A 24581-nucleotide genomic window follows, 5' to 3' on the forward strand; every position below is an offset into this window, starting at 1 on the left:
GACGGAAACTGAAAGACACTGGTCTGAGTTTGAGAAATTCAGTTGGGGGGGCGGGGGGGTGCATTAGCAACAGAGCGGCCATCACACTGCCCAATGGAAACCTGTTTACCATCCATCTGCATTCCACGAATACTCATTAAAAGAAAACTTCCCCAAATTCAGTCTCGTCTCCAAGATTAAGTCAGGAGCACACGGAAAACTCGTGCCTCCTGTTTCACAGCAGCTTACGGGGACATTCAGATCCTGCACCCTCGCCTTTCCTTCACCCCTCTGCACTCTATGAACAGTATGTTTTGTCTCTATAGTAGGCAAGAAACAATACTTTTCACTGAATCCCAATCCATGTGATAATAATAAATCAAATCAAATGCTGACCAGGTGAGGTTGTCCAATCCTTGCAGCTGAGGTGAGGTTTTGTCTTTGCCTACCTCAGCAGGGGAGGGGAGAACAGGGGTTCTAAGAATGAGGATGGTGGTGGCCAGGCAAGGACTGTAGGCCACAGGACAATTGAGGGAAGGAGCAAGGAGGTGTTGGGAAGGTCATAGGAGATAGGAGGAAGCTCAAGGGTGACAGAGGGAGGGTGGAAGTGACTGGGCTGCAAGCTACAGGGTCATAGCATGCATGTCCATCGACATGGGCAGCACGGTGGCACAGCGGTTAGCACTGCTGCTTCACAGCACCAGGGACCCAGATTCGATTCTCAGCTTGGGTCACTGTCTGTGCGGAGTCTGCACATTCTCCCCGTGTTTGCGTGGGTTTCCTAACACAGTCTGAAAGACGTGCTGGTTAGGTGCATTGGCCATGCTAAATTCTCCCTCAGTGTACCCAAACAGGCGCTGGAGTGTGCCGACTGGGGATTTTTATAGTAACTTCATTGCAGTGTTAATGTAAGCCTACTTGTGACTAATAATTAAATTTTTAAAAAATAACAACTTGGCTGCTGAGGAAGTTTGAGCTTGAAGGCAGCCAGGCTGCTGTTTGAGAAGGTCACTGTGGAATGGCAGGAGTCATGGGTGTGGCCCATGAGGGAGTGTCATGAGTTCCCATTGGTCAAGTGCAGCTGCTCGAGAAATAAAGACCACATGCTGATATCTTTGTTGACCTTCTTCACACTCTTCACTTTGCTGGTCAGCGATGGGTCCTCATGTACCCAATACTCTCCCTTTGCATCACCAGATTGTGTAGCGTGCAGCAAACCACAATGATACAGGGCAGCCTCTGGGGAGTGTACTGGAGTGCTCCGCCAGATCTGTCCAGGCACCGGAACCTCATTTTCAGGATGTCTATTGTGTGCTGCACCCACGTCCGGGTTGCGGCATGACCCTCGTTGTACCTTCCCTCTGCAGGAGTCTGAGGTTGTCACACGGGCGACATCAGCCAGGTCCTTTGTGGGTAGCCCTTGTCCCCAAGGAGAACTTCCCACCTGTATTGTAATTGCACGCGTTGCAATTCCCAACAGATGAGTGGAGGTGGCCCTCATTCCCAGATCCCTCCCCCAACAGGAACCATGCTCTTCTCATTAAATTCTGCCCAGAGCATTTTAACAAAATATTCCTTTGAGTAGGACACAGTTAACAACCGGACATTATTCAAGAGTGGTCCAACACCTGAGCTATAGGGAGCTGATGCTCTCTTTTACTCAGTACTTAACCAATCAAACCCTAAACCTTGTTATTTTTAAAATGAGGATCTTCAGCTGAAGCTATGCATGCTGCATCAGGCAAACAGGTTGCATGGATTTTCAGTCATTCAGTTGGGAGATTCCTGAAGCATACTGTATGGGGATCAGGAGAGTAGGTGGGAAGCATGTTCCTTCCCAAACTCTACAAAAGCTGCGCTGAAACCAAGGCATTAAACGAAAACAGGAAATGGAGTTTGAATAACGCATTCAATTCTCAACATCCCTTAGAGGAAGCATTTTCATCTCCAGAGACCAAAGCTGTGAATGGAGAGTTGTCTGTTTGAATTTACTACAGGACATGATGCCAATACACCAACCTGGATTTATTGGCATCATAAATCTTTCACTTGCTACTTTTTCAACATTTACATTATCAACAATCAATCTTCTTCAATGCGCAGATTATGATTCCTTCATAAACGATAGCTTTAAAAAACAAACATTCCCCTCGTATCTAAATGAGGCATTGGCCTAGATCTTCTGGACTCTGGATAGTCAGAGACCAGATATACCCCGGAATATGTGGTACAGGACTCCACGGAAATCCCATGGGAATTGCCCAGTTTGAACTTCTGATAGGCAATTCAATTCACCTGATCCCTGGGGCCCTCCGAAAAAGTCTCTAATTCGGTCTCAAGTTTGAGCCGTTTTTACTCCATTCTTCAAGTTACAAAGCCAATGCTCAGAATGAACTGGGCGGACCCAAATTCATTCTTTGCTCCAAAAACCAGATTCAAACCGAATCCAATTCAGGGTCCCCACAAGAGGGGGAAACAAGATCCAAGCTGACAAGATAAGGCATCACACCTCATCTTGGGCTTAATCTGCCGCTCGATCTTAGACAAAGGGCCGAAAGTCCCATCCATTAACCCCATCTACACTTTCCATTGCCTCGGAAAAGCAGCCAGCATAACCATGGACCCCACACATTCTGGACATACTTTCTTCAGTTGGGAAAAAGATACAAAAGTCTGAGATCACATACCAACCGACTCAAGAACAGTTTATAAGAACAGGCAGATAGCAGCTAACTCTACAAAAAATCTGGAGAAGAAACTTTGGATCCCTGAGCCCCGGGTGGTTCCCTGCTGCCAGCAGATATCTGAATGGACTTACCTTGCATTAAGTTGATCTTTCTCTACACCCTAGCTATGACTGTAACACTACATTCTGCACTCTCTCCTTTCCGTCTCTATGTTTGTCTGTATAGTGCGCAAGAAACAATACTCTTCACTGTATGCTAATACATGTGACAATAATAAATCAAATCAAACACAGGCAGATGGCAGCTAACTCTACAAAAAATCTGGAGAAACAACTTTGGATCCCTGAGCCCTGGGTGGTTCACTTACATGTTGACTTCCAACTGACCAAAAATTAAATCAGAAAACATCTTTTAAAAGCATCATTTTAATATAAAGTGTAAAGCTGTTTTATAAAAACCATGCTTTAATTGAACATACGAAACATCAGTTGATACAAAACAATTTGTTTGTACCATGTTCAACTTTTCAAATAACGTGATTCCAATATGGAAGTTTGTTCTTAATTGTTCAAGATTGCCTGGTAGCTCTTATTGCAAAGCGTTCAGTTCAGGACACAAACCGGGAGGACTTTTAATTTACAGTCTAGACTGTTGAGGCAACATTGTTTCCGATTAGGTCACCATTTTGGCTCCCAGACAATGTGAGGGAGGTGCTGGGAGTGGAGGAAATGAGGGACTGTGAGGAACAGAACAGTGCAGAGGAACTATACCAAGACAACCAACCATCTTACAAAACTAACGTCCTCCTGGCTGGTCATGGTGCATCAATTGCAATGAAATCTCAAAGTTACAAATTAATTCCAGATGCAAGTGACCATTCAGTCCTCTGAGTTTACTGATTAAAAATGACCCGACACTCACGTTCATTCCAACGTCCTATCGAATCTTAAATGAATCCAGGGCTTTTGCCTCCACTGTTCTCTCAGGGAATTTATTCCACAGAATCCCTACAGTGCAGAAGGCGGCCATTCGGGCTATCGAGTCTGCACCAACTCTCTGAAAGAGCATCTTACCCAGACCCATCTTCCCACCCTATCCCTGTAACCCCACACATTTACCACCTAACCTGCACATCGCTGGACACCAGTGACAATTTAGCATAGCCAATGCATCTAATGTGTTCTTACACATTGGGATAGATTTTGACTTTTTATATGTAAAGAATTTGTAATTAGTGGGCCACTTCCCATGCAAATAAAACAGGAGAGTTATCAGGCTGCCACTTTGCTATTACCTATTTCACACTAGGTCAAAATATATCCTGCTGTGTGAAGAGCTACTTCCTGATAGAAAGTTACCTTTTACCACTTTTAATACTGATTCCTGGCCCTTCTTTCACAGTTTAAGCTGAAGTAAGCTTCCAGAATTACCTGTTCTGTGCAGTCTACAACCTTGCATATTTCTACAGTTGCCTCCTTTCAAGGGTATAAAACCCAGGTCTCTCCAGTCTTTCCTCACTGTCCGACCTTGGGGTCAGCTTTGTACTCCCTCCAAAGCTTGACTGTCTCCCTTCCGTCTCAGTAACCAGAATTACTCAAGGGTTGTTCACAATTTTGTCCCATGAGTAATGCTCCTCGGTCTTATTCAGTATCATTCAGTTCCGCACCATTCGTGCAGTACATCTGTTTCCTATTTTCACCTCCAATCCATGCTATTTACATTTGCCTATATTAAATTTCATCCTCCATCCCATGACTCAAGCTTCTCCAGGTATTTGGACCAAATCCCTACAGTGCAGGAGGCCGCCATTTGGCCCATCGAGCCTGCACCGATCACAATCCCACCCAGGCCCTATCCCTGTAACCCCACATATTTACCCTGCTAATCCCCCCCGACACGAAGGGTCAATTTAGCATGGCCAATCCACCTAACCTACACATCTTTGGGTGCTTTCATAGTCTTGCTTCCTAATTTAAAAAACTTTCTAAAACTGGCTGAAAGACTAATTTTGCTATCAAATCTTGCAAACATGGCTCTACATGTAAAGTGAGTACTTTCTCTACAGGATACAAGAGTCAAATGATGTGACTTGGTAAGCCAGTTTGCAAAACATCTCAAACCATTTTACTTGTAATTGTGAAAATTGTTATCCAGCCAAAACAATTTGAAAAGTGTCACAATATAATTACTACAGGAATTACTAAAATAGCAATTTGTCGGAAAGCAGGCGGTTAGGAGGTGCAATGCTCATCTTCACAGCATGCAAACAACAGTTTTCTTTAACCTTGGAATGAATTCTGAAGCAGAAAATTGGCATTAATGAACAGGGATCACAACTGTCCCAACCCAACAGACAAATGGAGCAAAAACAACCAAAGAAGGTACACCCACAGCTAGAAATGGAAAACAGTTCTTGCATAAGCAGCATGCACACTTTGTATATTTGACAATTGCAGCTGCTATGCCTCATGATTTGCCTCATAACTTTCTAAAATCAAATTATAGAGCCAAAACACAAGAATTAATCATTATAAAATCTTCTGAAATTATTTAATAAACCGAGAAGTGATCAAAAGCAGGACTGCTTCATACAAGAAGAGCATTTTGAAATATACTAGCATGCCAGAGATATTCATGCTCAATGTTCACTACCAAGTGGTGAATAAGACCTCATCAATAATTACTGATCGTCCTTACAGGATTCACTTAAACCTGCGAAATAATGCAAGGTCCAACTAATCAAAGGCGGAAGATCATAGAACGCTTCCCAGGTAAAGCTGTCATCCCTGCTATTTCCCGACATCATGAAAGGCAGCAGCCACACTTTCTCGTTTCCGGACTTTTGAGACCGTTCAGAGCAATCAGCAAATATTCAATCATTTTGCTGAAGCATTTATAGAGAAACCCATCGCAGGCAGGCAATTACCCACAAATATATTCTAATGAACAAACACACTATGAACAGCGAGGAAATCTCTGGATCTCAACCATGTGATTCTTTTTCCATTTTCATGGAAACCAAAGAGCCTCATTTTGTGAATCGCAGATCCTAAAGAGCATCTTCATCTGGTTTCATCACTTAATTTCATGGCTCCAGCTGAAACAATATTGGGTAAATATTGTACCAAAAAGGTGATTACCTGCCTTTCTGTTTAGATAGCAGGAAAGCACTTTTCCACAAATGAGTGAACTACTTGCCAAGTGTAATTTTAAACTAAGACGGCAGTTCAGGTAAGTTTGTTGGAGAACGGTGCACGAGCCCATTTTGCATTTCCCGTGGTTCGTTGCTTATACGAATGGTGCCACCACACCGTGCTCAACGTTGCAGTGATGTCTACACTAATTTCACAGCTCATTGAATGTGGAAGTTATGAATAGAATGCTTAATTGCTGTCCACGACAACAGTAAGAGATTATTTTCATTCTTTCAAGAATATATGTCAGAAGAAGCATACAGAAATTTAACAATGTTCAGAAGAAACTTTCAATCCAACAACTGTCTGGTTTTTTTTCTAAAATGGGGGATTACAGACGAAAGCCTCTTTTGCCATTAATAGAGCTAATTCATGACAAACAATATGTTGGACTCCACTTTATTTAGTTGGAAAAACCATCACAGCAGAAATGTAATGCATTTATCTCAAATTGTTGAGTCCAACAAAAGTCATGAACTCAGGCAACAGGATCTGTGTTCATCATTACAACAAAAGAATTATCATTCATAGCCACTATATCTTTCATCTGTAATAATACACACAATGAGCGGGATTTTCCGGCTGTGCTCGCCTGAAAACTGGAACATCCCGTCCGAGATCAACGGACCTTAGCATGATCCACCCCCTGCCCGCTACGATTCCTGTGGCGGGTGGGACAGGAAAATTCCCCCCAATACACTCTTCCGACTGAATATCTTGTGCAAAGTTAACTGCACAAATTTTTGAATGTATTTGTTATAGTCCTGCAATTATCAATACTCAGCAAACAGTAAATTACTTGCATACTTTGTTTAAAACTTCTTTACTAAGCGAATAGATATAAATGTTGCAAGAGCAACAAATGTCCAGAAGATCTGATCTGTACATGCTTATTAAACCTACTTTTTGGGGAATATTTTTAACATTGTCAGTTTGATCTCATTCCAACTACTATGATTGTCCATTGTGTCCTTCTAAATAAGATGCTCTGTGCAGCTTGTAAGTGGAGACCTGGGTAATAAATGAACCAAGCCGACTGTGTTAACTCACCTTAATGGAAGGCTTTGATTTTTTGTTCGGCGAACAATTGAGGTCTTCATGAATTCTGTTCAGTAACCACAGAAGGAACTCAAGTGCATCATGCTGAGAATTCCCACGAAATTGCGACCCATATTTTGCTACTATGTTCTGAAATAAAACAAACATTCCTTATTAAAACAAGACAGACTCAGAGTGTTTCAAAAGGTGAAAAGTCATAGTCGTTAAAAACCTTGCAATTAGTCAGCAGGTAGCCCATAAGTCGCGTGCGCTGTAGGAATAATATACATGGGATAAATTGCCCCAGTATCACAATCTCCCAGTGGAAATGAAAGTGAAACAGTATATGTGAAATAAAGACAGGAAACTTTGAAAATACAGTTCTGTCAGTATGTAAAGTACACTGATGAAGGAGCTCCAACAACTGTCTCTTATCTGTTGAGTAGCTTTTAGCCTGTTTTTTTTTAAACCAAGGGGATGTTAGAACACTTGCACTTTGCTGAGCTCCAGACTTCCTATTCAGTGTAAGGGATGGACAAGTTGCTTGCACTGCACTTTCAATGCTGAACATGAAGCAACACCAGTAATAACCTAATTATGACCGTCATAGAACCATAGAAGAATCGTAAAATCCTTACAGTGCAGGAGGGCATTCGGCCCATTGAGGCTGCACGTATTTACCTGCCAGTGCCCCGACACTAAAAGATCCATTTAGCATGGCCAATCCACCTAACCCGCACATCTTTGGACTGTGGGCGGAAATGGGCAGCACGGTGGCACAGTGGTTAGCACTGCTACCTCACAGTGCTAGGGACCAGGGTTCAATTCCCAGCTTGGCTCACTGTCTGTGTGGAGTTTGCACGTTCTCCCCATGTCTGTGTGGGTTTCCTCCGGATGCTCCAGTTTCCTCCCACAGTCCAAAGATGGGTTAGGTGGATTGGCCATGCTAAATTGCCCCCGAGTGTCAGGGGGACTTGCTAGGGTAAATGCATGGGGCTCTGGGGTTGGGGCCTGGGAGAGATTGTGGTCGGTGCAGACTCGAGGGGCCAAGTGGCCTCCTTCTGCGCTGTAGGATTCTATGATTCTATGAAATTGGAGCACCCGGAGGAAACCCAGGCAGACATGGAGAGAGTGTGCAAACTCCACACAGACAGTCACCCGAGGCTGGAATTGAACCCGGGTCCCTGGTGCTGTGAGGCAGCCGTGCTAACCACTGTGCTACCGTGACTGTCGTAACACTAAGATATTAAGTGTATTTGAATAAATAAATACAGATTTATATCCACTGTGTCTTTAGTCTAATGCTGTATGTACTCAAGTAAAAGTTGACCCCATGACGTTTAGCCTAAAAAACATAATATTTAAATGCCAAAGATGACGAGAGTTCTTCAGGGGTCAAAGCCCAAAAATGTTAGGACCAAAGTATAATCCTGGAGAGGTTCATGATTTAATTTTAAATATCGAAATACTAATGATTGTATTTGATTTATTGTCACATGTACAGGGATACAGTGGAAAGTAGTGTTCCTTGCGCTATACAGGCAAAACCTACCGCTCATGAAGTACATAGGAGAAAAGGAAAAGGATAGGGTGCAGAATGTATATAGCTCGTACTGTTATAAAATAAATAAATAATATGGATGAAGCATAGATGACAATGTTACAAAATAAATGTTAGATAATTAATATGATTTCTTCAGTGTTATTGGTTTTTACATTATTCCATCGAGATGGGTCATTTTTGATTTCACTTGGGTCCAAATCAAAGAATATCAACCTCTGAAAATATTACCATTAGGGGCAGCCCGGTGGCAGTGGTTAGCACTGCTGCCTCACAGCGTTCGGGACCTGGGTTCGATTCGCAGCTTGGGTCACTGTCTGTGCAGAGTGCGCACGTTCTCTCCATGACTGTGAGAGTTTCCTCTGGGTGCTCCAGTTTCCTCCCACAGTCAGAAAGACGTTTTTGGTAGGTGCATTGGTCATGCTAAATTCTCCCTCAATGTATCCGAACAGGTGCTGGAGTGTAGCGACTCGGGGATTTTCACAGTAACTTCATTGCAGTGTTAATGTAAGCCGACTTGTGACACTAATAATTAAACTTTAAATTACCTGTGCAAAAGTCAACCCCATGGGTTTTGGTCTAAAAATGTGTCTTTAAAACAAGTATACATGGTATCTGCAGAGACAGAAATCAAATTTGGCAGCTGCTGTGACCAAGTGTTTTTTGAAGGGCAAATTTCCCTGTGTATGACTGTGTAATTGGAGCTGTATTAAAATCAAAATTGTTGAGAGCAACTCAAAATGCAGCTGATTCTGCTCATCAGTTTGCAGAATTTGTTTTGGCGCTAATATAAATTGGTAGCAGAATCAGTGCAGAGTTCTAATCTGATCTTCAGATGAGATGATAAAATTAAGTGCCAATATGCATGCGCCGACAGCATAAATAGATGTCAAGGATTCCACGACACAGGCCAAAGAAAAATAAAGTGTGTTAACCAACACGATATAAAGCAAAGGTATCTGGCATCAGGGGTGGCATGGTGGCACAGTGGTTAGCACTGTGCCTCACAGCGCCAGAGACCCGGGTTCGATTCCGGCCTTGGGTTACTGTCTGTGCAAACTCCACATATTCTCTGTGGGCTTCCTCTGGGTGGTCCGGATTCCTCCCACAGTCCAAAGATGTGCAGATTAGGTTGATTAGCCATGCTAAATTGCCCCTTAGTGTCAGGGACATTAACAGGTTAAATATGTGGGGCAACAGGGTTAGGGCCTGGGTGGGATTGCGGTCTGTGCAGGCTCAATGGGCTGAATGGCCTCCTTCTACACTGCAGGGATTCTATAATTATAAGAAAATACTGCGAATGCTGCTGAAAACATGCTGGCAGGTCAGGCGGCAATCGCGGAAAGTGAATCAAAGTTGAGATTTCATCAGAATGTTCGAGATGAACAGCTTTTCAATAAAGACAGAATCATAGAGAAGAGGAAAAGTTAATAACAAACAAGAGAGATGTGTTACAGGGTGCAGGATTGAAGTAATGAATGAGAAAAGTGAAAAAGGAAACCAAAACAAAATTCATGCTGAGTGTTTCCCTTATTTTCTGTTCTGTTTCGTCAAGTCAAAGATGGACTAACCAAACATCCGATGGCCTTTTGTGAATGTTGCTGTCAGAAAGAGCCTGATTTCAACTCCATGCAACTGAATGGGTATCAAGTTAATATTTCACCCAGAATCTCGACCATGTTTGTCTCCATATTAATCACCACACTCAAGATGTTATGTGAGAGACCTTGTATAATGCTGTCTGATTAACCTTTTCTGTTAAAAAAAGTAACAGTATCTTTCAAAGTATTCATTGTGAAGCAATGGTCTCCATAAATCCATCAATCTTCATCAATGTTTAAGTTTTTAAGTTTATTTATTCGTGTCACAAGTTGGCTTCCATTAACACTGCAATTAAGTTACTGTGAAAGGGCTTTGGAAAAAGTTAAGAGCGACAGGTATGTGATCATTAAAGTTGGGAGTGGCTTGGACACAGAAATAATTGTACATTTTCATGAGAAAACTGACGCAAGTTTAATAACAAACTTTGTTGCTCTTAAAACAATCCACTCAGCTTTATACCAGGTAGTCATTTTGTGTGATGTAATCAAGTCTAGAAATTCATGTGTGTCTTTTCTTGCTGTAAAGGTTTGCAATTCAATTAATAAAACGAAGCAGGAAACAAAAGTCTTGCAGCGAATGCAACAGGAATCAACCGTTAATTCAGTTTCAAAAGTTATGTGTGTGTGTATAATTCACCTTGGCCAAGAGGTTCTAGACTACGTCTACCATGCAGCTTCTCACCGCATGTAACTGCAGCCCAGTCCAAAAGGCAGGTCTGAAAGTTTCTAGTGAAGTCCATTAAGTTTCATTTTTAACATTAGAAAATACTGGCACTCTTGGAATATTAAAGTTTAACAAGGAGCTGGTGAGTGGATCTCTGTGAATGTGAACATTTACATGCAGAGATTTGGTGTCACTGGGGAGAACTGTTACAGGGACTGCTCTGAGGCAAGTGCCAGCAGTCTAACAACTCCACTGAGGTCTGAGAGTAACGCAGGGATTGATAATTGACACCATTGAATCCAGGATACAATCAACAACCCTTAAGCAAATCTCGATGTGCTCTCAGTACCCGTGACTTTACAGGAATATTTTCCTCAAAACCATTTCTCCACTCCTTTCGAGTTCTCTATATTTCTTTTGCAAATTACCTATGTTAAAACAGGAGCAGTTCAATTTGTAACTACCAGAGGCAAAAAATACAAGGCAATGTTTCAAACTTGCACTGTGGTTAGCACTGCTGCCTCACAGTGCCAGGGACCTGTATTCAATTCTGGCCTTGGATGGCTGTGTGGAGTTGGCACGTACTCCCCTTGTGCTTCCTCAGGGTGCTCCAGTTTCCTCATGCACCCCAAAAATGTGCAGGTTAGGTGGATCGGACATGCTAAATTGCCTCTTAGTGTCCAAGATTGTGTTGGGTAGCCATGGGAAATGAGTCATGGGGATAAGGCACAGGGAAGAACCTGGGTAAGATGCTCTGACACAGGGAAGAACCTGGGTAAGATGCTCTGTCAGAGAATCAGTGCAGACTCAGTGGGCCGAATGGCCTCCTACTGCATTGTAGGGACTGTACTGCACTATCGAGGAGCAATCTAAAAAAAACAACTTGCATAATGACAGTGTCATTGATGCAAACTTGAATTTGTGGAAAAACAATAAAAGATTATTTTAAAAATTAGATTGAGCATGACTGTGACGACAATTTTGGCGAATAAAAGTAATTTTGCAGCATTTAAAAATGAACCAAACATTTATTAGCCAGGGAGTAATGACAGACATGAAACAGTGCCCCCGAAAATTAGCCCAAGTGTTGTTCAGGGTTCACAGCAACAGATTAAATCCTTGGCCAATAGCCAAACCTTCCACAATCAGCCAATGGCAAACTCTCATGTTCAGCAGATTCCTGGGAAAACACAGTGTCACAGACACCTCAGATCCAGGTATTTCCGTGAGGTTTTTGGCAATTGCTTCAGTCAAAAACAAGCCTCTGTGACCTCACCTGCCCCTAAACTGGGAGACTAGGGATTGTTTTAATAATGGGGACATGAATCAAAACACTCTCAAACTCTTAAGTTTAAGGCACTATTTATTAGTGCCACAAGTAGGCTTACATTAACACTGCAACAAAGTTACTGTGAAAATCCCCTAGTCGCCACACTCTGGCACCTGTTTGGGTACAATGAGGGAGAATTTAACATGGCCGATCCGTCTAACCAGCACATCTTTCGGACTGTGGGAGGAAACCGGAGCACCCAGAGGAAACCCACACAGACACGGGGAGAATGTGCAGACTCCGCACAGAGACCCAAGACGGGAATCAAACCCGGGTCCCAGGTGCTGTGCCACCATGCCACCGCCCCCCCCCAACCCCCACTTAATTACAAAGGTTGTGATACTTCCCTGTGTCCATTCTGTTTAAAAGGAGAGTATTTTACTCTGAAATTCACCAGCAGTTGGACAAATCCTGATCTTTTCATGTAAGTGAACAGGTTACCTTGAGTGGGGAAGGGAGTGAGGGGGGGGGGCAAGAAGTAGAGATTTGAGGGACATACCTTGAGGGTATTTTACTCTGAATTCGCTAGCAGTTGGACAAATTCTGTTCTTATGTTACATGGTTACATGGAGTGGAGAGTGGGGAAGAGGGGTGAGAGATTTGAGGAACATTTTACACTGAAATTCACCAGTAGTTGGCCAAATCTTGTTTGGTTTTGTAAGTGAGCAGGTTGGGGGGGGGGGGGGGGGGGGGGAGAGAAAGATTGGGGGTTATTGATTAGAAAGGTTGATACTTCCCTGTGTCTATCCTGTTTAAAAGGAGTGTTTTATTCGGAATTCACGAACAGTTGGACAAATCCTGTTTTGTTTTGGAAGTGAGTAGGTTACCTGGAAGGGGGGAGAGATTTGGGGGACATACCTTGAACTGGACTGAGAGCTGCGGTGTGTAGTCCAGTGTCCAGAGAGCCCGTACCAGGGCTGCCAGTTGCTCGGTGACTTCGGGCCGGCAGTGGGACGGTGGCTCCCGGCTGCGGAGGGTGCCGTTGGCCCGGAGCTGCTGGAGCTCGGAGCGGTACTGCTCCAAGCCCAGGTACTCGGCGAAGAGCTCGGTGTTGCTCAGACACTGCACCACGGCGTTCATGAAGCAGGTGTTGCCGTGGTTCTTCAAGCCCAGCACGCCGGGGGTCTTCTCCCCGCCCGAGCCCCAGGACAGGCGGAGCTCCCTCCCGGAGCCCCTGCCCAGGGACACGCTCCTCTCCGGGGGCTGCTCCTGCTCCTGGCTGCCCACCGCCTCGGAGCAAGTGGCCAGGGTGACAGCTCCGTCCCTGAAGCCTCCATCATCCTCCTCCTCCTCCTCTTCCTCTTCTCCCTCTCCTCCACCTCCAGCGTCTCCTCCTCCTCCTCCCCCCTCGGAACCCACCTCTCCGAAAGGTGCCAAAGTGAATAAAGTTTTGAAGACCCCCCGTACGAAGCTGCCGACCGACCTCAGAGACCTCCTCCTGAAGAGTTTGCCGGAGAAGGATTTCCTCCTCTTGCCCTTGTTCAGCTTGGTCTTCAGGGTGGTCTTGCCCACCTTGTCCCCCGCAGAGCTCTCCATATCCCCCCCGCCAAGTCACTGAGACCCCAGCACCTGAACCACTCCTCTGGGTCCCATCCAGCTCTCACACACTCACTGTATCCATTCTGTCCATAAATATATATCAACCAGGAAATCACATCCACAAACAGCGCCTGGGAATGCCTGCTTCTCAGTCCAGTTCCTCCTTCTCAGAGTGTAAGACAAGGTGTGTTGTTGTTACCTTACTCCATGTTGTGGCTAACCAGCATCTGAATGAGTGTGTAGTGGAGCTGGTTTGCTGGAGGAGTGTGTGTGTGTGCTGCTCCGCCCCACATATCCACTCCACTACTGGAGCCTTGTTTTAACACGGGAAATACTGCTGGCCACAGCACACAGAGACAAGACTGCCACTCAGAGACGTGTTGTTTCCATTCTCCTCCCCTCAGGCAGCTTCTAGTTGTAAATTTGAACAGAAGGCAACAAGGAGACTTGCTTAATGTTCCACCCTCTCTCCTGACTTGAAATTCTCCTGCTGAACCAGGACACGAAATCCATCCCGTGATCTTTTTCTTGTTGGGATTTCTCCAATAAAACTTGTGAATTCCCCCTCCCCCGCAAAGAAACTTAGATGCATCCTTTGTACTGTCCAGAAATCCCCTGATGTCCAGTTGGTGGGGTGGATTAGCGGAATTCCGCCTTTTTAAAATCAGCTTGTCTTTTTTTCAAGACTGAAATCTTTATCCCCCCAGCGGTGGGGAGCCGGGCTGGCGCCAGTTCAGGAGTTACAGGCGGCTTGTTGGTACAAAGAATCCATGCGATGCTATCTAACAGGTTCCATTGTCACAATTGTAATACCCAACTGCAGCGCGTAACCATAGCTGTGCTACTAAAACCTTCCATTCATAGCAGCATTAACACTCACTACCCATACACTACACACAGTGTTCAATCGCTTTTTTAAAGTACTACCAGGATGATACCCAGAAGTATTCATGAAGTTCTGCCTCCTCCAGGGATGGCTGTCTTTAAGTTCAACCTGACATTATTAGCAAAGATATTTGCACAAAGCAGGTATATAACAAGAATTTAGGATTGGGGGTGGCACAGTGGTTAGCACTGCTGCCTCACAGTGCCAGGGACCCAGGTTCAACTCCGGTCTCGGGTCACTGTCTGTGTGGAGTTTCTCCCCATGTTTGCTGTGGGTTTCCTCCGGGTGCCCCGGTTTCCTCCCACAGTCCAAAGATGTGCGGGTTAGGTTGATTGGCCATGCTAAATTGACCCTAGTGACAGGCGGATTTGCAGGGTAAATATGTGGGGTTACGGGAAGAGGGCCTGGGTGGGATTGGGGTGGGTGCAGACTCGATGGGCCGAATGGCCTCCTTCTCCACTGTAGGGATTCTATGACTCTATTTTTCAAAAAACAACTCCAAAGGGTTAGGTGGATTGGCCATGCTAAATTGCCCCTTAGTGTCAGGGGGATTAGCAGGGTAAATATGTGGGGTTAAATAAGGCCTGGGTGGGATTGTTGTCAGTGCAGGCTCGATGGGCCGAATGGCCTCCTGCACTGTAGGGATTCTATGAACTGCTTTAGATCTGGTATTGTGTAGCGAAGGAGGATTCATTAGTAACTTCATTTCACAATCATTTTGCCCTTAAATGTGCCCTGCATTTGTGCCAGCAACACCTGTGTGTTTTGCTTGTCCAAGTCTTTGTGATGCAGAACGACACCAACAGTGCGGGTTCAATTCCCACACCGGCTGAGGTTATTCATGACGGCCCCACCTTCTCAACATTACCCCTCACCTGGGGTGTGGTGATCGTCAGGTTAAATCACCTCCAGTCAGCTACCTCCTACCCCTCAACATTGAAAGCAGCCTATGGTCATCTGGGACTATGGCGACTTTACCTTCTCTGTCATTTTAGATGTTACAGTAAATGCACAAACTTTAGTTTGACATCCCGGACATTCCCTCTTCCACCTTCTTCCATCGGGAAAAAGATACAAAAGTCTGAAAACACGTACCAACCAACTCAAGAACAGCTTCTTTCCTGCTGCCATCAGACTTTTGAATAGACCTCTCATATATTAAGCTGATCTTTCTCTGCACCCGATCTGTAACTGTAACACTATATTCTGCCCCCTGTCCTTTCCTTCTCCCCTATGTATTCTATGAACGGTATGTTGTCTGTATAGCGCACAAGAAACAATACTTTTCACTGTATCCCGATGCAAGTGACAATAATAAAATCAAATGTTCTCAGGAGACATGGAGATAATTTTACTCAATTGAAAAGTGCAGCTTGGATCAACTCGACTGCGAATTCTCTCAGTAAAAAGGGGTGCAACAATAGAACGTTAGGAGTAATGCAGTCCAAGTTTCTATGACATCGGTGCTGGCTCATTGAACTTCAGTAAGTTGACCTTCTTTCACAGTGATCATAGAATCATAGAAACCCTACAGTGCAGAAGGAGGCCATTCGGCCCATCGAGTCTGCACCGACCACAATCCCACCCAGGCCCTATCCCCACATATTCACCCGCTAATCCCTCTAACCTACGCATCCCAGGACTCTAAGGGGCAATTTTTAAACCTGGCCAATCAACCTAACCCGCACATCTTTGGACTGTGGGAGGAAACCGGAGCACCCGGAGGAAACCCACGCAGACACGAGGAGAATGTGCAAACTCCACACAGACAGTGACCCGAGCCGGGAATCGAACCCGTGATGTTTGCTCATGAAGTACTTGAAGAACTTGTACACAGACCAGGCAAGAGCAGTAGATGACATCTGATAGATAACATCACAACACAATTGAATTCCAATTTACGTTTGAGAGCGACATACTCCAGGCCCAAACGAGACGCCTAAACTCAAATGAAACCAGTTACGCCGGTATGGCCGGTTGATAGATTAAAAGATATTCTGGTAAATAAACAGTGGGAAACATTTAAAGCAATGGTCCAAAATGTTCAAGAAAAATACGTACCCATAGAAACAAAAACTCAGTAAATGAGATCCATCTGTGGCTTACCAGACAATTTAAAGATTGTCATCAGTATCCTTCCATCATAATCAAGGACCCCATGCAACCCAGACATACTCACTTCCCCCTTCTTCCGTCAGGAAAAAGATACAAAAGTCTGAGGACACACACCAACCGACTCAAGAACATCTTCATCCTTGCTGCGAGCAGACTGTTGAATGGACCAACCTTATATTAAGTTGATCTTTCTCTACACTCTAGCTATGACTGGAACACTACATTCTGCACCCTCCCCTTTCCTTCTCTTTGAATGGTATGCTTTGTCTGTATAGCGCGCAAGAAACAATACTTTTCACTGTATGCTAATACGTGTGACAATAATAAATCAAATCAAACCCTTGTAAGGTGATGGACATGCAAGCAATTGAATCTGTTAGGGATGGAGTTTTGCTGATGGGGACAGGGATTAGAAATTTCCAACTTTTGGCAGAATTCCAACTTTTCAATGATGGAATTCCACTTTTTGAAATGTCTGTCTGATCTCCATCTCCCTCTATTGCTGATTCGCTGCTTTGGACACTGCCAGAATAACAGCTCTGACAAACGGTCATCCAGACTCGAAACATTGGCTCTGTTCTCCCTCCACAGATGCTGTCAGACCTGCTGAGATTTTCCAGCATTCTCTGTTTTTGTAACAGCAGTTATTGTCTGAGTAGCTTGTCAACCGGGATATCTGTGCAACAGATTTGCTGTTTTGGAGACCACTTGGTATGTGTCAGATTCCCCAGTGCCCCATTCCTTATTTTCTTGATGTGAGTGGAGGCCTGTTGATTGGGCATTATTGATGAGGCAGAAGACGTGGCGGGCACTTTCCTCAGACACAGATCACAAGTGAGTGGATTTTTTAAAAGTTTTATTTATTAGTCACAAGTAAGGTTTACATTAACACTGCAATGAAGTTACTGTGAAATTCCCCTTGTTGTCACACTCCAGCGCCTGTTCGGGTCAATGCACCCTAACCAGCACGATTTGGATAAGGGTTGATGCCCACTCTGGATACAAAGCCACTGAGCTGGAAAAGAACTGCCGCAATGGCAGTGTTCCATGGCCCAAGCCACGTGCTGGCCCAATATCAGTGTCTGTTCACATTGGCTGCCAAGCAAAGGAGCCACAGCCTGCTCTCATCACTCACCCATTGCTGATGCTTTATAAGGTTGCAATGACATTTCTTCATATACGACGCAACTGGAAAGTCAACATGCCAGCCAGGCCACGAGGGTGTTTGCCTTGGAGTCCAAAATTGAGCCCAACTGCACAATTCCTGGTGCGTCCAAATTTATTTTCAGTGATGTTCAAAGTTTGTTGGTCCAAAGATACCAGTTTACAGTAGACAACTGAACAAATCACCAGCAAATGCAGTAGTCATTAAATGGTTAGCTACCAGCATTTTGAGCAGGCCACCCAATTATCCTTGCCTGCAACATGGTCAAATATGAATATTTCCCATGACTTTGCAAATTTCTCTTTTGACCTGAAGTCGTTGGCAAAATATTTGATTCTCCTGTGTACATTGAGAAAACAATTTGACCAGATCCATAACTCACAATCTTCACTACAGGCAGGGTAAGAGGGCAGCTCCCAAAATTCCCAGCTGCAATGGGGATTAAACCTTGTGCTGTTGGCACCACTCTGATCCTCACCTGTGCAGCCAGCCACTCTACTGGACTCTTACATGCTGGTCCAGAGTTATGAACAATGACGTAAGCAGCTCCAATTTTCTTCCCAACACATGGCCAACCATGTCTTGATGTGGAGATGCCGGCGTTGGACTGGGGTGAACACAGTAAGAAGTCTCACAACACCAGGTTAAAGTCCAACAGGTTTATTTGGTAGCAAATACCATAAGCTTTCGGAGCACTGCTCCTTCGTCAACCATGTCTTATGTCTTGCCATTGGTGTGTGTTAGAAGGTTTTGCAAATTGATATTCAACCTGCTCGGCCAAGTTATAATTGCACCTTGATAAAAGCAAAATACTACAGATACTGGAATGTAAAACAAAAACAGAAAATGCTAGAAAATCTCAGCAGGTCTGACAGCACCTGTGGAGAGAGAACAGATTCAACAGATCTGACGAAGAGTCATCAAGACTCGAAACGTTAGCTCTATTCTCTCTCCACTGATGCTGTCAGACTTGCTGAGATTTTCCCACGTTTTCTGTTTTCATATGAATGCACCTTCCTTGGCGAAGTGGGACTTGAATTCAGAGCTTCTTGCTCAGAGGGAGGAACACTACCCACTGCGCCACAAGACGTCCTAAATAGTCTTTAACCACCAAATGCGGTTATAAACCAATAATAGCTTTACTCACAAACCAGACAAAATGTACTCTCAGATGATTTGATAGGGGCAGTCATTTTTCCTTTTGTTAATGATTTGTGTGCATGTTAATATTTACATTTTACAATATACAATACATAACATTTACATTGTCAAGATAAAAATCTCTGGCCTAAGACTTACACATGCAGCATTATCTTGCCTACCTGAGATGGGATCTCCTTTTGGAAAATGATGACTTCTTGATAACCAAGCCTGATGTTAACATGTGTTTTCAAAAGGTGAGCCTCGCTCAATCTCAGTATCACCACCTCTCTCTTTGTTTATGATCATCCTGAAAACCTACCTTTGATCGGGTATTTAGTCAACTGCCTGAATATTTTTTGCTTTGCATCATTGTCAATTGTTGTCTGATTATCCTTCCGAGAAGCACTGTTTTTCTACATTAAAGGCATATCTGCAAGTTGTTCTTGAGTGGAATGATGGATTTGGGTCACTCCCTTTGTACCTAGGATCTACTGAGAGACATCAATCCAGTCAGTCAGAGCAGTGTTTGTAAAACTGAGTTTGACATAGATTTATGAAGAAGTTTTCAAGGTCATGTTCTGGTGTGAACATTTACTTCATCCGGTATTACATGTACTAACTGAATTGAATGCTGAGGTCACTTCGGCGATTTTATACCAATGCATTCATCAAGACTATTCATCCAGTCTTGATGGCAAACAAAGGAAAAACTGATGTTTCTACCCACTTGAAGTCTCATAATTTCATCCATTTGAAGTGGTCCCGAAGCATTTGCATTCTCCTGTAGATCATAAAGAGTGCTATAACTTTCCAACCCCTCACTCTACAGCAGCGATGGGCAACCTCAGCTAGTGAGTGGGCTCCTTCATCTCAAAGGGCCGCAAGATTGAAATCGGGCTTGTTTCACCAACCATGACTCCATGAATAAGATTAAATACATTTAATACATGCCAAATATTTCATAATGAGTTATAGAAAATGCTTAATCATTTCTATATTAGGAGAATAATCAGTGTTAAAGCAAAAGAAATATTTACATTTTGGATGCACGTCTCTCACAGTCAATGTTGTGAGCAATCAGCATGCACCTCGTTTCACTTGCTCCTTGCTTTACGTGTGTATCACTTAAGTCATACTGCTGGGAAAAATATTACACGGATGGAAATCAGCGGAATGTGCCAACACTATGTGTGGGCGATGGTCAACAAGCCTTCAACAAGCGTTCTCCAAGGCGGCCTTCACGACACACGACGGCGCAGAGTCGCTGAGCAGAAACTGATAGCCAAGTTCCGCACACATGAGGACGGCCTCAACCGGGATATTGGGTTCATGTCACACTATCTGTAATCCCCACAGCTTGCCCAGACCTGCAGAGTCTCACTGGCTGTCCTGTCTGGAGACAATACACATCTCTTTAGCCTGTCTTGATGCTCTCTCCACTCACATTGTTTGTATCTTAAAGACTTGATTAGCTGTAAGTATTCGCATTCCAACCATTATTCTGTAAATTGAGTTTGTGTCTTCATATGCCCTGTTTGTGAACAGAATTCCCACTCACCTGAGGAAGGGGCTTAAGGCTCCGAAAGCTTGTGGTTTTTGCTACCAAATAAACCTGTTGGACTTTAACCTGGTGTTGTTAAACTTCTTACAACAAAATGTCTGACAGACCAACCCCAAAACCCAAATGGGCCACATGTGGCCCCCGGGCTGTAGGTTGCCCACCACTGCCCTGCAGTGAATTTGCCATTTTCCACTATAATGTGAACATGATTCCTTCTCACAAAACATTTTCAGACCTTTTCACCTTCACCCACTCTTCATCTGGTGAGAAGCTGCCACATGTAAAGTGGTTATCACTTATCCTTAAGGTTTGTCGTATTTGGTGTTGGCATCTGTTGCCGTCTGCAGTAGTCATTTACTGTCATGGTGGCACATACCAGCCCACAGGTGATGTTGCTATTTTTCCATGCCGCCAGCTAGTGTCTCCCAGATGCAAGAATCAAGGTTTATGGCCTTCATGTCACACTTGCAGGCATCTGTGAAGCAGAGCTTTGACATTGTGCTAGTCACCTGACTCCACGCCATGCAATGCTTAGGTATGTGACCGTCTTGAATCCTGCAAGGCTGTCTGAACCTGCGGAGTCTCCTCTGCTTGATGAGTGCCAAAGTACTTGAGAACTTTGCCTTCGAGAGGACTGACACATCTGTGATTTTGTCCTTCCATGAGATTCCCAGAATGTATGAAACATGAACATCTTACAGATATCACGAAAGGAAGATGAACAACTTTTACTTTCACTGTTTGTGACACATTCTAGACAGAAGTTAAGGATAATACTGAGATAAAAAAGAGACTTATAATATTGTTGCGGTCAGTATTTCATTTCAGGACTACTGTTTTCAAAAACTCTCCCAAAAGACACCAAGAAGCTGATAAAATAAGAAATAATAAAATGAAAATAAACAAGTCAGGGATAAAAAGAATAGGTTGTAAGAGCTTTTACAAGTACATAGGAAGAAGAATAGCTAAAGTAAATGTTGTTTCCCTAGAGGCAGAGATAGGAGAATAAGGAATGAATCAGGGGGAATGAGAAAATGACAGAGACATTGGACATATATTTTGCACCTGTCTTCACAGAAGAAGATATACAAATGAACATGAAATAGGAGCAGAGGTAGGTCACTCAGCCAATAAAACCATGGCTGATCTGGCTGTAACCTCAACTCCACCTTCCTGTCTACCCCTGATAACCTTTCACCTCCTTGTTAATCAAGAATCTATCAAGCTTTACCTTAAAAATATTCAAAGACTCATCTTCCACTGCCTTTTGAGGAAGAGAGTTCCAGAGATTCATAACCCTCTGAGAGAAGAAATTTCTCCTCATCTCCATCTTAAACAAATGACCCCTTATTTTTAAACTGCGACCCCTAGTTCTAGATTCTCCCAGAAGAGTAAACATCCTCTCCACATCCATTCTATTCATACCTCTCAGAATCTTAAAAGTTTCAGTCAAGTCAACTCTTACTCTTCTAAGCTCCAATGGAAACAAGCCCTCTTCAACTTTTCCTCATAAGACAACCTGCCCATTCCTGGTATTAATCTAGTAAACCTTCCCTGAACTGCTTCTGATGCACTTACATCTTTCCTTAAATAAGGAGACCAATACTGTACGCAGTACTCCAGGTGTGGTCGCACCAACACGCTGTATAACTGAAGCATCACCCCTCTACTTTTGTAATCAATTCCCCTTGCAATAAACTATAACATTCTATTAGCTTCCCTAATTAATAATTGTTTCAGAAAATCATAACAACATGAAAAATCAAGGAAATCCAGTAATTTAGAAAGTGTACTGCTGGTATTATGTTTTTAATAACTATTTAAAAGTGGAAGCTGTGTAGTAGCAGGGCTGGTTTGGTTAGGTTAATGGAACTAGTGCTTTTGACATGTTGATAAACCTAGCAATCCTGTAAACAGATATTTACCTAAGGCAAGATGGTAACAATGAAGATGTGATGACCCACTGTAACTACGTATTATATGCCTGGACCCACCCCTGCTGTGCCTGACCCGAGATTCCTCCCTTTCCACCTGATCGAGGTATAAAGATGACGGTTCCTCTCCTCTGCCTCAGTCTGGACCAGGCTAGCTACAAGGGTGTGTTCCAGTTCTTTGTGATTAAAAGCCTGTTGTATTTCACACACTCGCTATAGTCCTCGTGAATTGATGGTGCATCAATTTTAATCACAAAGATAACAAAAATCATAGGATGGAACAAATTTTGAAGCCCGACAAATTGGACCTGGATCCTCAAGCTGGGGGAGCTTCCAACAGCTTCGACCACTGGCTGAAGTGCTTTGAAGCCTTCCTCGAAGCCACCGCTGTCGTCCAGTCCAAAACAGACAAGCTACAAGTGCTCCACGCCTGGGTAAGCGACGTGGTATATTCCACCATCCGTGACGCTGAGACGTACAGGGACGCGCTAGAGCTCCTAAAGAGCCAGTATAATAACGGACGAACGAAGTCCACGCCAGATACCTTCTGGCTACTCGAAGACATCGGCCGGGAGAATCGAGTGCCCAATTTCTCCGCGAACTACGGGTACTCGGCAGGGCCTGTAACTGTAAGGCTGTATCCGCCGCGCAGTATACGGAGGAATTAATCCGCCATGCCTATGTTACAGGCATCGCGTCCAATTACACTCGGCAGCGACTGCTGGAGCAGGGTGGGCTGGACCTACCGAAAACGGTGGCGCTCACAGAATCTTTAGAAGTGGCCTCCCGTAACCTCGAGGCTTACTCACCTGACCACGCGGTTGCATTGTGGGCACCACGGCCGCTGCCACCCCAGTATCTAGGAGGGCCGCAGACCTACGCCACACCACGCCTCACCAACGACTCGACTGCTGCGGCTGTTGCAGGTCCAAAGTGTTATTTTTGCGGCCTGGGGAAGCACCCCCGACAACGCTGCCGGGCTAGGGACGTGCTCTGCTCTGGGTGCGGGAAGAAGGGCCACTATGCTAAAGTCTGCAGGGCAAAGTCGTCCTCAAAACCCAACAGTGCCGCATGTGACCCAAGGGAGCCGCCATTTTGGATGCCATCGGCCGCGTGTGAGTCAAGGGAGCCGCCATTTTGGACACCGGTCGATCATCCTCCAGGATCCACGGTGGCAGCTGTCCAGCTGGATCAATCCCGTCCGCATCAACTCGCCAGGTCCATGATGGACATCCAGGTAAACGGTCACGTACGAAATTGTTTGTTCGACTGCGGGAGTACGGAGAGTGTCATCCACCATTTATTTTATTTAAAATCATCACAAAGACATCTGGGATGTCCTTCTCTGGTTTTCGCATTTCCTCACATTATTCCAAATTGCAAAAATTTGAGGGCAGGTGGTTCAAGTTTCTGGTGGTTAACATCAGCTGTGCTCTGAACATTTGTACCTGCAGACCAGCCCTTTGTAATTCACAAAGCAGGACACCTACGTTCCTCAGAATCTCAGAGATCTGCAATCTCTCACCATTTAGATCATCTGATTTTTAAAATTCTTCCTGCCAAAATGGACAGTTTCACATTTGCTCACATTATACTCCATTTGCCAGATCTTTGCTCACTCACTTAAACTAGAATAGAATTTATAATCTCGAAACAGAGCGTAAACAAAGAACTGGTAAAAGTGAGGAACTTAAATTAATTAAGATCCTCAGAGAAAGGGTATTGGCCTTTATTCAATCATAGAATCATAGAATCCCTACAGTCCAGAAGGAGGCCATTCGGCCCATCAAGCCTGCACCAACAACAATCCCACCCAGGCCCTATCCCCATAACCCCACATGTTTATCCCACTAATTCCCCTGCCACTAAGGACAATTTTAGTATGGCCATTCCACCTAATTTGCACATCATTGGATATGGGAGGAAACTGGAGCACCCGGAGGAAGCCCACACAGACATGGGGAGAACGTGCAAACTCCACACAGACAGTCACCCTAGGCTGGAATCGAACCCGGGTTCCTGGTGCTGTGAGGCAGCAGAGACTGGAGTACAAGATCAAGGAAGTCTTGCCACCATTATATAGGGCTTTGGTAAGACCACACCTGGAGTACTATGCAAGTATCTACTTACCTTGGAAACAGTACAGCAGTACAGAAAAGGTTCACTAGATTGGTTCCTGGGATG

At 44.3% G+C, this 24581-nt stretch overlaps 1 protein-coding gene across 1 annotated transcript in view; it reads right to left on the reverse strand.

The window, feature by feature from the left end:
• usp43a (ubiquitin specific peptidase 43a) overlaps positions 1–13730 on the reverse strand; it is a 494804-nt gene extending 481074 nt beyond the window's left edge. The window contains exons 1-2 of the mRNA XM_078225475.1: positions 12913–13730; positions 6911–7048 (exon numbers count right to left, since the gene is read on the reverse strand). Of these exons, the coding sequence (XP_078081601.1) occupies positions 6911–7048; positions 12913–13590 (816 nt within the window). The 5' untranslated portion in view covers positions 13591–13730. The remainder of the gene's footprint in view (positions 1–6910; positions 7049–12912) is intronic.
• Positions 13731–24581: the final 10851 nt, after the last annotated feature.

Source organism: Mustelus asterias, chromosome 12 (assembly GCF_964213995.1).
Source record: "Mustelus asterias chromosome 12, sMusAst1.hap1.1, whole genome shotgun sequence".
NCBI lineage: Eukaryota > Metazoa > Chordata > Chondrichthyes > Carcharhiniformes > Triakidae > Mustelus > Mustelus asterias.